Here is a 13,135-nt window from a genome sequence, read left to right as displayed (position 1 = left end):
ACCCTCACATCAGAAGTGCTGTTCTGGTTACTGCCACCCTCACACTCCCTTCTAGGTCACTGCTCCAGCCCTCCTTGTTCAGTTAGCTTCGCTCCACATACACACAGCTGCACATCAATCCCAAATCCCATAAATGAACGTATCTATTTACATACTCATACAGTCCCCATCAAAGTAGGATTGGAGTGCCTCCCAAGTTTTTAAAAATAGAAACAGTCTTGCTCCTTTCCTTCCTAGCCTATAAGAGAACTAGCGTGATTAGTTTATTGGCATTTTTGCTCATGTTTTATGTATTTATTGAGGAAAAATCACAGAAATGAGTTTAGTATTACATTTGGAATACTGTGTAGCCCCAGCCATTCTAATTCCTTGAAGGAGTGAGTCCCATAGTCTAGATGCAGTTCCTGCAAAAGTTCTGACATCTGCATGCATCAGCCTCCCCTAGTTGGTCAATGATTTCATTGTTCCAGTGGGACATAGCTACCATGAGAGGTCATTGTAGCTAAGGAAAAGATGACTCAGAGAATTCGGGCCAATCCCATAGAGATTGAAAATTAGGACACAGCCTTTGAAAGGGGCTCTTTATTCACCAGGCAGCCAGTGTAGAATGGAGTATCAGGGTAATGTTCTCATGACAACCTGCTGCTAATCAAATTGGCTGATTTTTAAAAAAAATTAAACAGCTTTTTCAGGTGTCGCTTCATTCCTACAGACAATCAGCATTAGACTCTGGAGATCATGAAAGCATGGGTTGCTATGGCCAGGTTTGGGTCCAACATGAAGGGGTGCAATCTTCTAGGAAGTCAGATGGAAGTGGGTGTTTTTGACACACTGACAATCAGAGCACCAACAGCACTGAAGAGTCCTACATAAGCCCAAGGCTGCAGACTAACTTCCCTTCCAATGTTTTTAGGAGTAGCTGAGTGGCTCATTCCTCTGCTAAGTTTTTCAGAGGCAGCTGGCAATTCCCCACTGCTCTTCACCCTTTGGGACAGGGTTTCAATCCTCCCCTGTTAACAGAGAATACTCTTTGGGGGACTGTGCCAGTTGAAAGGGTTGTGGGCTGCCCCAACCAGTGGGAGAAGGCTGATAGATGAGACCTAAAAGGGAGCAGAGTAGCAGCAATGACACCAGGGGAAGCCCAGTTCCAGTGGATAGTGAAAGGGACCCAACTTGCCAGCTTCCACAAAGAATGAAGAGAAGAGAAGAGAAGAGAAGAGAAGAGAAGAGAAGAGAAGAGAAGAGAAGAGAAGAGGAGTCAGCTGCTTCTGAAGAACCTCCAAAGATAAGAGGAGTCTCTCGCCCTTACAGCCATGGGGAAGGGGAGTGGGCATAAGAGACTTTGTGCCTCCCCTGCAAAGTGGGGCAAAAGGGATTGCCTGGTCTGAGAAACTAGGGCCTCACTGAAGATAGTGGGAGATGCATACAGGATCTTAGGGGCCAAAGAAACAGGAGCCATGGGATAAGATTCTCCCTGTCACCTTTCTTATGAGATAGGGTCCCTGGCTATGGAGCCTCTCTCTCTTCTTCCCACTGGAACTATGGAAGGGTTCTTTTCTATTGACCATACTTGAGCAAGAGAGGTGGAATGTCAGGATTTCAAGACTGAGCTCAGAGCTGTTGCTACTGGCAGAGAGAGACAGAGAAACCACAGTGGTAAGAGCCACATAAGAACCTAGATAGAAAGGATGGGCCACTTGAATCTCCCATCGCTACTTGATGTCAATCCAACTTTTGCATTCTTCTTACTCCCAGTAAATCCTGACCTGGCTCCCAGCTGCAAATATTTTGATGATATGGTAGGAAAGGAAGTAAAGTCTTGACCTAGTTCTGAATACCCCTCCCTATGTTGCCACTATTTTCTCGCTGTCTTTTGTCTCTAGTGTTTTTATGAAGAGCCTGAACCACATATGCTCCACGCACTACTCCTGGGGGAATTCTGCGTCACTGTGCGCACGCAGAATTCATGTCCCTTGCATATTTCTTTGCTTCCCTGCAGAAAAATGACTTTCTGACGAGGAAGCAAAGGGAAGCCACAAGAGCGGTCACGTGTCCCTCCCCAGCAGCACAGGCGCATCATTTCGGGCACCCGGCAGAAAAGTAATTCACTGCAGGGTGGGAGGGCTGGGGACGCCAAGGTCAGTGGCTCCTACCCTGCACTAGGCTCAACTGCTAATCTCAGTTGGGCTGCGGCCGGAGAGGGAGATGACTTCCTCTTCCCTTGTAAGGAATGGCCAGGGCTGGGTCAGACCCACTCCCAGAAACCTCCTGCAGCTGCAGGAAGCTCCGCACTCCTCCCCCCCGCCCGCTTCCTGCTATCATCGCTCTTCAGCTGTGGGGGGAGGGGGAAAGGAGTGCGGAGCTTCCTGCAGCTGTATGGGGTGCTGCTCCCCAATCCACCCAATCCCTGTACATCTGGACTCACCCATACCCAGACCACCCCAATGAGCCCCCCACACCTGAACCCCACCCCACCAAGCCTCACCCCTGCATCAGGAGCCTCTCTGCACTCAGACCCCCACTGAGCCCCCTGCACCTGGATCACCCCATTTAGCCCCCCCGCGCCTGGACCCCCTTCTCACCAAGCCCCAACCAGCTGCACCCAGACCTTCACCCCACCAAGCTCCCACCCCACTCCCCCAACACCGAGACCCCCTACTGAGTCCTCCACACCTAGATACCCCTTGCTGAGCCCCAAAGACCTTCACCTGGACCCCCTGCAGAGTCCCATTTCCCCCTAAACCTGAAACCCCCCTAACGAGCCCCCGTGAATCCAGATCCCCCTGCAGCTGGACCCCTCACTGAGCCCCTCACACCCAGATTGCAACACCCTGAACTCTCTCACCAAGTACCTAGATCCCCTCACACTTGGGCATGCAGGCTTAGTCGATCTCACACCTGGATCGGGGGCCAGGGCTGGGCGTGCATGCAAGACTCTGCCCTTCTCACCTGCTATCTTGGTGCGCCTGGCACGGAGGGGCAGGGCCCCGTGGTGTTTGTGGGGCAACCCCAGCCCTTGCACTGTGTCAGGGTCAGGGTCAGGAGCAGCTTCACAGCTGAGTTTATGTCCCATGGGGGTAGGGGGCTGCAGGGTGATTTCTCACCTCCATGCAGCTAGTACCCTGTGCTCCCCACTGCCATGCTTGGGGCTTCCACATTTATTTATTGACAAATAAAATATGCAGACTTTGCAGAATTTTAAAATATTGTGCATGGAATTTTTAATTTTTTGGTGCAGAATTCCCTCAGGAGTAACACACAAATCACCACCCTTTCTGCATCATTGGATAGTGTGAGTGGAGATAGGGGATTGTGACAATAGGCCTGATCCTGTTCTTACTGAAGTCTATATAAAGTCCCAATTTCTGTCTCTGGTGCACTGTGCTGAGTTGTTTCCTCTTTCCCTGAAACATATGCAGTTCCCATCAACAGCACTTGACCCTGAAAAATAGGTATCTGCTGTTTTGTTCACAGAGGAAATAAAGTAAATTTATTTATCAATTGGAATGTAGGGCTCCAGCATTTCTAGGAACTTTATGACTGCTAAAGTATCACACCTCTTCAATGTATTCATCTTTTCCATATAAGTGAAAACAGAAACTAGGAGAACTCTAAAAGGATGTGCCTCTTTCCTGCTTCCTGGATACACAGCCTGGATGTGCTGAGAATGGGAGAAGGTAAGGGAAGCATCACTTGTCCATGGCACCTCTCTGCAGATTACTAAAACACCAGGTCCTGCAAATACTTACACACATCTTCACCTTTAAACATGTGTTGTTATAGTCATGTCGGTCCCAGGATATTAGAGAGACAGATGAGTGAGGTAAGACGTTTGTCCAATAAAAGATATTACCTCATTCACCTTATTGCTCTAATACCTTTAAACATGTTAGTAGTCCCATTGAAATTGATGGGGCTATTTACATGCTTAAAGTAGAATATGTACATAAGTGTTTGCTAGGGCCTAAATAACAACAGGTACAGTCCATTTCACAAGTAACGCATTTTCCACTTCCACTGTTGCCACGAGGAGTTTGATGCAAAGTAGTAATGAAATCATAGATGCAAGGTAACAGAACAGGATAAAACACTTTTTTTTTTTTTAAGGTGAAATAAAAACAAACATTCTCTACTGCATGATCGTGGGAATTTTATTAACATTGATACAAAAGAACCGTTCTCATACTCACTTTCAACATGTGCAAATGCACAAAATGGACCCCGCGGGCAGTAACCTGTTTGACGGATGTCATTGCACTTTGTAGATTTGTAAATCTAAAAAAATAGAAAGTGAATAACTTTAAAATTATCTGGGTGCTAATAGCATAAGAGCTCAATCTATTCAGTTTAACAAAGAGAAAGTTAAGGTGTGACATGATTACAGTGTATAAGTATCTACCTCAGGAACAAATATTTAACAGTTGGCTCTTAGTTCTAGCAGAGAAAGGTGTAACACAATCCAAAGGCTGGAAGTTGAAGCTAGACAAAAATCAGACCGGAAACAAGGCATAATTTTTTAACAGTGAGGGTAAATAACCATTGGAACAATTTACCAGAGTTGTGGTGGATTCTTCATCACTGACAATTCTTAAATCAAGATTGGATGTTTTTCTAAAAGAGAAGCTCTAGGAATTATTTTTGGGAAGTTCTATGACCCCTTTAGTCATCTCTTTCCTAAGCTGACCAGTCCCAGTTTTTAAAATTTCTGCTTGTATGGAAGCTGTTCCATATTCTTAAAACAGGAGGGTATAGCCCAGGGCCACTGTTTTGAGGACCCAGCAGTCTGATGTTATCACGGTCCATGCAGGGAGGAAAAAAGAAAGGCGGTTGGAGAAACATAGGGAGGATGGATCCGGGGTACAGTCTGGTAGGTCACCCTCAGGCGCACCCTCAAAATGCCTGTTTACCACCCTGTCTGTTGCGGGTGGCACCCGACTGGGTAGAGGGCGGAGGTTGGTGGCTCTGGCGACATTTGTAGCCTCTGCTCTTCTTATGAGCCGTCTCCTGCCAGATTGGCTCCCTTGACCTTGTGGCTGTTGCGGCTTGAACCACTTACAGGCCAGACGTGGGACATAAAGCCCTAGGGTTTTCAAAGTAGTACAGGAGTCCTTTAACCCGTGTAATTTATTGTCTGTCTGCTCAGCAAACAGTGCCTGGCCATCGAAAGGAAGGTCCTGTATCGACTGCTGGGCCTTCGTTGATAAGCCTGAGAGAAGGAGCCAGAACACCCTTCACATGGAGATGGCTGAGGTCATGGTGTATGCTGCGGAGTCTGCCGCGTTCAAGGCTGCTTGAAGGGCCACCCTGGCCACAGCCCTGCCCTCATCGAGGAACACCCAGAACTCTTTCCTGGTGTCCTTGGGAAGCGAATCTTTAAACTTGGACATGGCTTGCCACATATTGAAATCATAGCAGCCGAGGAGGGCTTGACGGTTAGCCAGACTCAACTGGAGGCTGGAGGATGAATAAACTTTGCGTCCGAACAAATCCAGCCTCTTTGAGTCTTTATTCTCAGGTGTAGCTCCCGGTTGGCCTTGCCTCTCCTGGCGAAGGTGAGGAAGAAGTCAGTGCCGTGGGGTCTGCCACATCCATAGGTGGTCCAACCAACTGTTCCCTGGGGTCCGTGAGAGCCTGAGGGGTTCTCCCTTTGGGAACATCTGTTTCCAGAGGAGGGCGGGATACCGAGGCTGATGGTTTGTACGAGGCACCTGCCACTGACCTAAGCCCTTGGGAAGGCTGAGTAAAACCCCATGGGTTCCCCAGGTACCAGGCAGCCAGCCACTGGCCCTAGGACCATGGAGCAGTTGTCAGTACCGCCAACGTCGAGCGTACCACTGGTGCCAGGGTTTGGCCTGCCAGCAACAACTCCTGCCTGGTGTTGGAGCTCGATGATGAGTGGTAGCTCTTAGGCGACCATGAGCAGGTGGATTGGCGATCCAGTTTGCTGTGGTGCCGATCGCTGCACCTCGATGGGGAGCTCTCTACTCGGGACAAGTCCCTTTTGCGGGTCCTCGGAGACCAGCAGCATTCAGTGGACTGTTGACGGCATTCCAGTGATTTATGCCTCATATTGCTCAACTAGTACCAGGATCCGGAGCACGTCAATCGCCGGGAAGACCTTCTTACCAACCAAGAGGATCTGTTTTGCGGCAATGCAGATCAGCGAACTGATGACTTTGCTCGATCGACTCTGTTGGGCCCACGAACAGTACCAGGTAATGGGTGAAGCACTGGGCCGGTCTCAGTGCTGTTGATGCCAGGAGGGGCACACTTCTACCGGTCTGTGCCAGGTCACCGGCAAGGCGCCACTCAAGCCCTGTGGGCGCTGCCCTGAGTCTGGAGACCAAAGAGGGCTGCATGCCTCCCTGCCTTTAAGGCCTGGTGGCTCAGCGCAGGCAAGCGCTGGCAAGACGTCCCTCATGAAGGAGAGTGGTAGCGCTGAGACGGGGACTTACGAAAAGCTCCCAAGGCGGGTTTACCCCTGGATCAGGGTACCGCCATAGCCGCTGTGGGTGGCACCGGTAGTGCTAAGATATCCTGCGCTGCCTGCAGGGCCTTGGGCATCAATGGGACCTCTAACTGACGCCCGTGTCACTGTCCAGTGTGGCAGGCATGGGTCGGGATGGGCTAGACCGCTCGACCTGAGCTTGGGCCTGACTCCTGATTGGAGGTACCAAGCCACCCTCCTTGGGCCTTGGCTCCCCTCCTGCCCTCTCCTTTCCCTTGCGGGATGTAGGAGATCCTCCTCTCCCGGTCTTCTTTTGCCGCTTGGCAGGTGCCGGGGAGGGGCATCAGTGCTGCTCCGTCGAAAGCGCCGGTGGAGCATTCCAAACCAATGCTGCGGTGTTCGGGGCACAGTCGGACCTCGACTGCTCCGGTGCTGGAGTTAGAGCCACCTTCATTAGGAGCACTGAGACGGATGTCTCGTTCCTTCTTAATCCAAGGTTTGACGGACATGCAGATATGGCACTTGTCGCTTATATGCGACTCGCCCAGACACCTTAGATAACTGTTATGCAGATCGCTGATGGGCATCGGTTTTTGGCAGTGATCGTAGGGCTTAAAGCCTGGGGACCGGGGCATGCCCCATCCCTAGGCTGAGTTCCATCCATGACTAACCAAGTAAAACGCACTAACACAATAAGGGATAACTATTAACTATTTTACAGGAAAAGTTTGTAACACTGAATGAAGCAAAAAGCTAGCCGAAGCAGCAGACATTCCAGCACTGTCACTGGCGGCAAGAAGGAAGTGAGGGTGCGGGGGGCCGGCAGCACCCCTTATACTGCGGCATGTGCGTGCCACTCCAAAGGGCGCCAGAGCCGGTCCCCTACAGATACCGCTGAGGGAAAAACTTCTGGTACCGGTGCACGTAGCAAGCACACACATACCTAATATGGAATGGACATGAGCAAGCACTTGAAGTAGTTAAGTTTACCAGCTTGCAATTGCCAGCTTCTTCTTCGGACCCTTTTTTTTTTTTGGGGGGGGGGGGGGGGAGAAAGAGGTGTGGGAGGAAGAGATCCCTATAATGGATCTAGTCTTTTCCACCAAGATAACAAGCAATCCCAGTGTGGGATATGTGAAGCTGTTCAAGACCATTGGGTGGGACTTAATAACATTTCTCCACTTGCTTTGAGGTCAAGGAAAGTAAGGCCGAGATGTGCAAAAGGCTTTTATAGGCTCTAATAGGCTTCCATTAATTGGAAGGGTGATCCTTGTGGGCACCAAGGAGCTTAGGATGTTGAACATCTTATGCACTCTCTCTTGGATTACTGTCACTTATCTTAATTTCCACTATCCTGAAGAGTAGCTCCTGGAATGCCTGGAAATTGGTCATGGCCAAAGTCAGGGTTGGAGCAACTGCCTCAGAGGTGGACGATTATGACTCTTTAGAACAAGTGGGGTTCCGCAGGGGTCTGTATTGGGACCGGCTCTGTTCAATATCTTCATCAACGACTTAGATATTGGCATAGAAAGTACGCTTATTAAGTTTGCGGATGATACCAAACTGGGAGGGATTGCAACTACTTTGGAGGACAGGGTCATAATTCAAAATGATCTGGACAAATTGGAGAAATGGGCTGAGGTAAACAGGATGAAGTTTAACAAAGACAAATGCAAAGTGCTCCACTTAGGAAGGAAAAATCAATTTCACACATACAGAATGGGAAAAGACTGTCTAGGAAGGAGTACGGCAGAAAGGGATCTAGGGGTTATAGTGGACCACAAGCTAAATATGAGTCAACAGTGTGATGCTGTTGCAAAAAAAGCAAACATGATTCTGGGATGCATTAACAGGTGTGTTGTGAGCAAGACACGAGAAGTCATTCTTCCGCTCTACTCGGCTCTGGTTAGGCCTCAGCTGGAGTATTGTGTCCAGTTCTGGGCGCCGCATTTTAAAAAAGATGTGGAGAAATTGGAAAGGGTCCAAAGAAGAGCAACAAGAATGATTAAAGGTCTTGAGAACATGACCTATGAAGGAAGGCTGAAAGAACTGGGTTTGTTTAGTTTGGAAAAGAGAAGACTGAGAGGGGACATGATAGCAGTTTTCAGGTATCTAAAAGGGTGTCATAAGGAGGAGGGAGAGAACTTGTTCACCTTAGCCTCTAAGGATAGAACCAGAAACAATGGGTTTAAACTGCAGCAAGGGAGGTCTAGGTTGGACATTAGGAAAAAGTTCCTAACCGTCAGGGTGGTTAAACACTGGAACAAATTGCCTAGGGAGGTTGTGGAATCTCCGTCTCTGGAGATATTTAAGAGTAGGTTAGATAAATGTCTATCAGGGATGGTCTAGACAGTATTTGGTCCTGCCATGCGGGCAGGGGACTGGACTCGATGACCTCTCGAGGTCCCTTCCAGTCCTATAATCTATGAATCTATGAATCTAGAAGGGAGCAGCTCTGATTCTGGGTAAAAAGCTCCAGCTATGGATGCCAACAGTGCCTTCAACCTCACCCTTTTAGAGCTGTGATGGGGCTCTGCTCCGACAGCATAAGAAGGACCCCAGTAGGACAAATATGGCCATAGTGGCATGTTGTATAGGTAATGGCAAGGTTGTGGGTGGCCCATCCATTACCACTCATGCACCAGAGCCTGGTACTAGGTGGAGCTGGAGAACTCTTTAGGATACCACTCCTCTCTCTCTAGACAGTGCTCTGTGCTTGAAGCAAGGAAGAAGGAATAGCCCAGGGGAGGACAAGTATTTCTCCAGAAACAGCACTGTTGGGTGCGGTTCCAATGAGGCTACCAGGGCTGGTGCTGGGAGGAAGGATGAAGGTAGATCTTCAAACACATATCTCGGCACCAAGGAGGAGTGGGTCAGTCAATGGGTGCCAGGATAGGTAACAAGACAGCTACTGGTGTTGACTTTGGTACTGGTGTTTTTTCTCAAGCTTTCTTCCCTGTCAGTGTCATGCCTCTGCCTCTTCAAGTCAAGCAGGGTTTTGAGGACTTTACCCCAGATTTTTTTTCCCCCATCATTTGTATAATCATAGCACCTAGAAGCCCCAGTCATGTGCTAGGGGCTGTACGAACATAGAACAAAAAGATAAACAGTAAGAGGGAACTAAGGGAGGGTCAACGTACTGTGACTTTTGGGGCCATGATTACGAGGGCATAAAAAATTCTAAGCTCATGCACATGAGGCCCATGCATACCTACAGTGGAATCCACACTGACAGAAATAATTTTTGTTTTCTTTTCTTTCCTTCTTCCATTGGTCTATTCAATTTTCCCCAATCAACTGCAATGAAACCTTCCTAGTACTGTGATTATACCTCAGAGGTTTACGACAAATGATTGTGATGTCACAGAAGTTACCATTATGACTTGACCGCAGGATCAAGAAATAGGCTGAATAGTGAAAAGGATTGTTTAAACCCATATCTTACACCTTGGGGTTAAGAAGCATGGCAAAGAGAATTACAAATCATATGAAAATGTAATCGGAACCATCTCCAAATATTGCAGGAGACATTATGAAGTTAACTTCTCTTTCATAATTAGAGTTCTAAAAGATGCTAGTAGGTGACTAATGTAACTGTACAAATGATATTCCTAGCAAACTGTTTTGTTTTAAAGCAAATATCTCCACTAATTCAACTACTGCATGAACAACTCTCCAGAGTCCATACAGCTCTGGATAAAATATATCTACTTTTAAGAAGACATGTGAAGTTACAGTGCTCTGAAGACAGATCACAGACAGTAGACTTCAGAAATAAAATTGCTAGTATTAGTTAGCACATTAAAAAAGGCAACTTAAAACTGTTGCAGAAATCTTGCAACTTCTTTAACAGATCAGAAAACTAATTTGATTTACTATATGATATGCCCATATGATAAGTGAAACATTTGTCTATTTCCATTATTAAGATAAACCATGTTCAATCTAACACATTAAATAATGAGGAAAAACAACCTCAGGTTTTACCTCAGGATGGAACTGCTGTTCAGTACGAGAATGGCAATACTGACAGTTATCCCCATTTTCACACTTGGAAGGTTCACCCCACTCATCTGCATGTTTTACACTGGGGCAAGGAGTAGACCTGGAAAAAGTGAAATCCAAAAATGCATTTGTACTAATTCCCCAGCAGCAAACTCAAATATTTTCCCATTAAGTCCAAAGTAGCATCTCAGCTGCTGAAGCCCACTGTTTCCATTTCTGCAACAACAGCTTATCGCCAGGGCCAGGCTTTGGGGCCTCTGAAGTCTAAAGATGTGGGCCAGCAATATTTTGGGAGCTCTTTGGGCAAATGCTCTTTTGGTAAAAGGATGCTTACTCCTGGGGGAATTCTGCCCCCCTTGCCCAGAGACCTGCACCCCCTCCTCTCCACAGCCCAGCTGCAGGGCCACCCTTTGCCCAGATACCCGCCCCACCGCCTCCAAGCCCAGCCGTGCCACCCTCCCCCCACCTCCTACCCTCAGCCTGATGCTCGGTCCCAGGCTTGCACAGAGTTTCCTGCACACCGCCCCCTCCTTCCCTCAAGGCATGCTGGGAACTGCAGCTGCAGGAAAACCTCTAGCTCTCTCCCCCTTCCCCCCCTCAACAGTGTCTTCTATGAGCAAGCTGGGCTCTGCCAGGTCCAGCAACCCCTAGTGGCAGCCAGCAGCACTGCAGCCCATTTCTGTGTGGGTAGGGAAATTATGTGCAAAAACGCATTAATTTCTGCAAAATTCCGAATTGTGCAATGACGCAGAATTCCCCCAGGAGTAATGCATAAACCACAGCTAAATTCAATTTCTCTTGTGTTTTGTGATGGTTACTTACAATCAGGAGATTGTTAGGCCAATCCCATCAATTCTGCACTACTGAACTGAGGGTACAGAAACTGAAAAACTACATTTCTTAGGCCACCAATTCATACTAAAAGTCAAATGTCAGTATGTTTTTTAACAAAGTTTGGTTATTAAAGTATTGCCTGAGGAAAGGAATTTGTAGCAGGAGGAACCAGCTAAATCCAGAAGTTATCAGCGGTCCTTTTGTCTATTAACAGCAGATGAAGGAGGATCAATTGAGATTTTGAATTGGTGCGAGTAGATGCAGAAACTGTTTCACCTCCTCTCAGGGAAGACTGATGTTTTAGTCACATTTTAATTACTTTCCTATTCAGCGCTGTCCAATCATTCTGAAGTTTGTTTCCTATAGTTTTATGGGGCTTGTCACAAAAATCTAATACTGTTAAACTAGGTATATCCAGTTGCACTGTTAATGTAATCCAAAGAAATAAGTCCCCTAATAATTGTTCTATTGATTCATGGGGGACATAGACCCATAGTTAGGAAAGCATGTTCTTAGTATTTATTTATGCACCTGTATTTGAATTTTCTGGGATTCCGTCTTCTATCTCGACTGTTGTGATAATGGGGACATGCATAACCCTGGCGGCAGAGTCTGGGGGGTTTGGTGCATTGTTCTGTCTTGTAGCCAGCTAATACAAAATTAGTATCTGTAAAAAGATTAACAAATTTAAAATATGTTAACACTTTAACTTTCATTTACAATACCTTTAACGAATCCAGGTACCAATAAAATCCTTGAAAGCAGTAACGTTTTGCTTTTCTTTTATATAAAAATCCTGGTTTGTGCACATCACTAACGCTAAGATTGTGTCACGGTTATTTTTAGTAAAAGTCACAGACAGGTCATGAGCAATAAACAAAAATTCATGGAGCCCGTGATCTGTCCCTGACTTTACTAAAAATAATCAGAGGTGGGGCTAAGGAGGAGGGAGGAATGGAGTCTTATGGGAGGGCCCAATAGGCCAACACCCCCACCACGGATCGGGGCACAGTCCCGGCTCCAGCGGCCACAGCAGGGGGTGCACCCTTCTCCCTCCCCCTCCCCGGAGCTGGCTGCAGCTGCAGGACAGGCGTGTGTGGCCCTGGCTGCAGCCCCCGCCACAGCCCTGGGAAGCCATGAGGGGGGCACATAGCAGTTGAGGCCTGGGCTGGAACCAGGACCCTCCAGCAGGGACTAACAGCTGAAGCAGAAGATGTCATGGAGGTCTGGTAAAGTCACGGAATCCATGACTGCCGTGACCTCTGTGACTAAATCACAGCTTTACACATCACCATTCACAAACAATTAGGATGAGACCTGGATTTTATTGTCATTAGGCAGTCTGACTAAAGCTTTATCATTTTTATATTAAATACAAATTTTACCATCACAATAAGCACAAATAAAATACTAGCAGAATCCCAACACCACACAAAATATCCAGAAGCTCTCAATGCAAGTATTTTTTATTTTTTCCCCCGTATTCTTCATACAGTTTCAAAATGTTAAAAGCAAAATAAAAATAAGCTCTTCAATATTAAAAATTTGAAAGTATATTATTCATTTTAGTAAGACGTAACTAGGACCTTATGCAACATTCCCTTCTGGATCCCCTTCAGTATGACTTTAGCATTCTTTACTTCACCAAACCTGCTCTTACTAATGTTCTCCAATAAGATGGTCTTGACAAGGTCTCAGCGCCAGTGCTCTATCCTTGTCCTTCTTAATCTTCTCCCTGCCTTTGATACTTCAGATCATTCCCTCTTCTCTGATTATACTTCCTCTCTTGATTTCCACGGCCCTGTATTCATTTGGTATCTTTCCAATTGTTTCTTCAATATTTCCTTT

General features: G+C 47.1%; 1 protein-coding gene across 4 annotated transcripts in view; it reads right to left on the bottom strand.

The window, feature by feature from the left end:
* The window catches only part of UNKL (unk like zinc finger), a 142,027-nt gene that overhangs the window by 90,195 nt on the left and 38,697 nt on the right, over positions 1-13,135 (bottom strand). For all 4 annotated transcript variants that reach the window (XM_054041504.1, XM_054041508.1, XM_054041505.1 and 1 more), the window contains 3 exons: positions 11,819-11,954; positions 10,436-10,553; positions 4,191-4,275 (listed from right to left, as the gene is read on the bottom strand). In XM_054041504.1, coding sequence (XP_053897479.1) covers positions 4,191-4,275; positions 10,436-10,553; positions 11,819-11,954 — 339 coding nt within the window. The remainder of the gene's footprint in view (positions 1-4,190; positions 4,276-10,435; positions 10,554-11,818; positions 11,955-13,135) is intronic.

This window comes from Malaclemys terrapin, chromosome 10 (genome assembly GCF_027887155.1).
Source record: "Malaclemys terrapin pileata isolate rMalTer1 chromosome 10, rMalTer1.hap1, whole genome shotgun sequence".
NCBI classification, from domain to species: Eukaryota; Metazoa; Chordata; order Testudines; family Emydidae; genus Malaclemys; species Malaclemys terrapin.
Note: the sequence above shows the minus strand (reverse complement) of the source record. Positions and strands in the feature narration are given on the sequence as shown.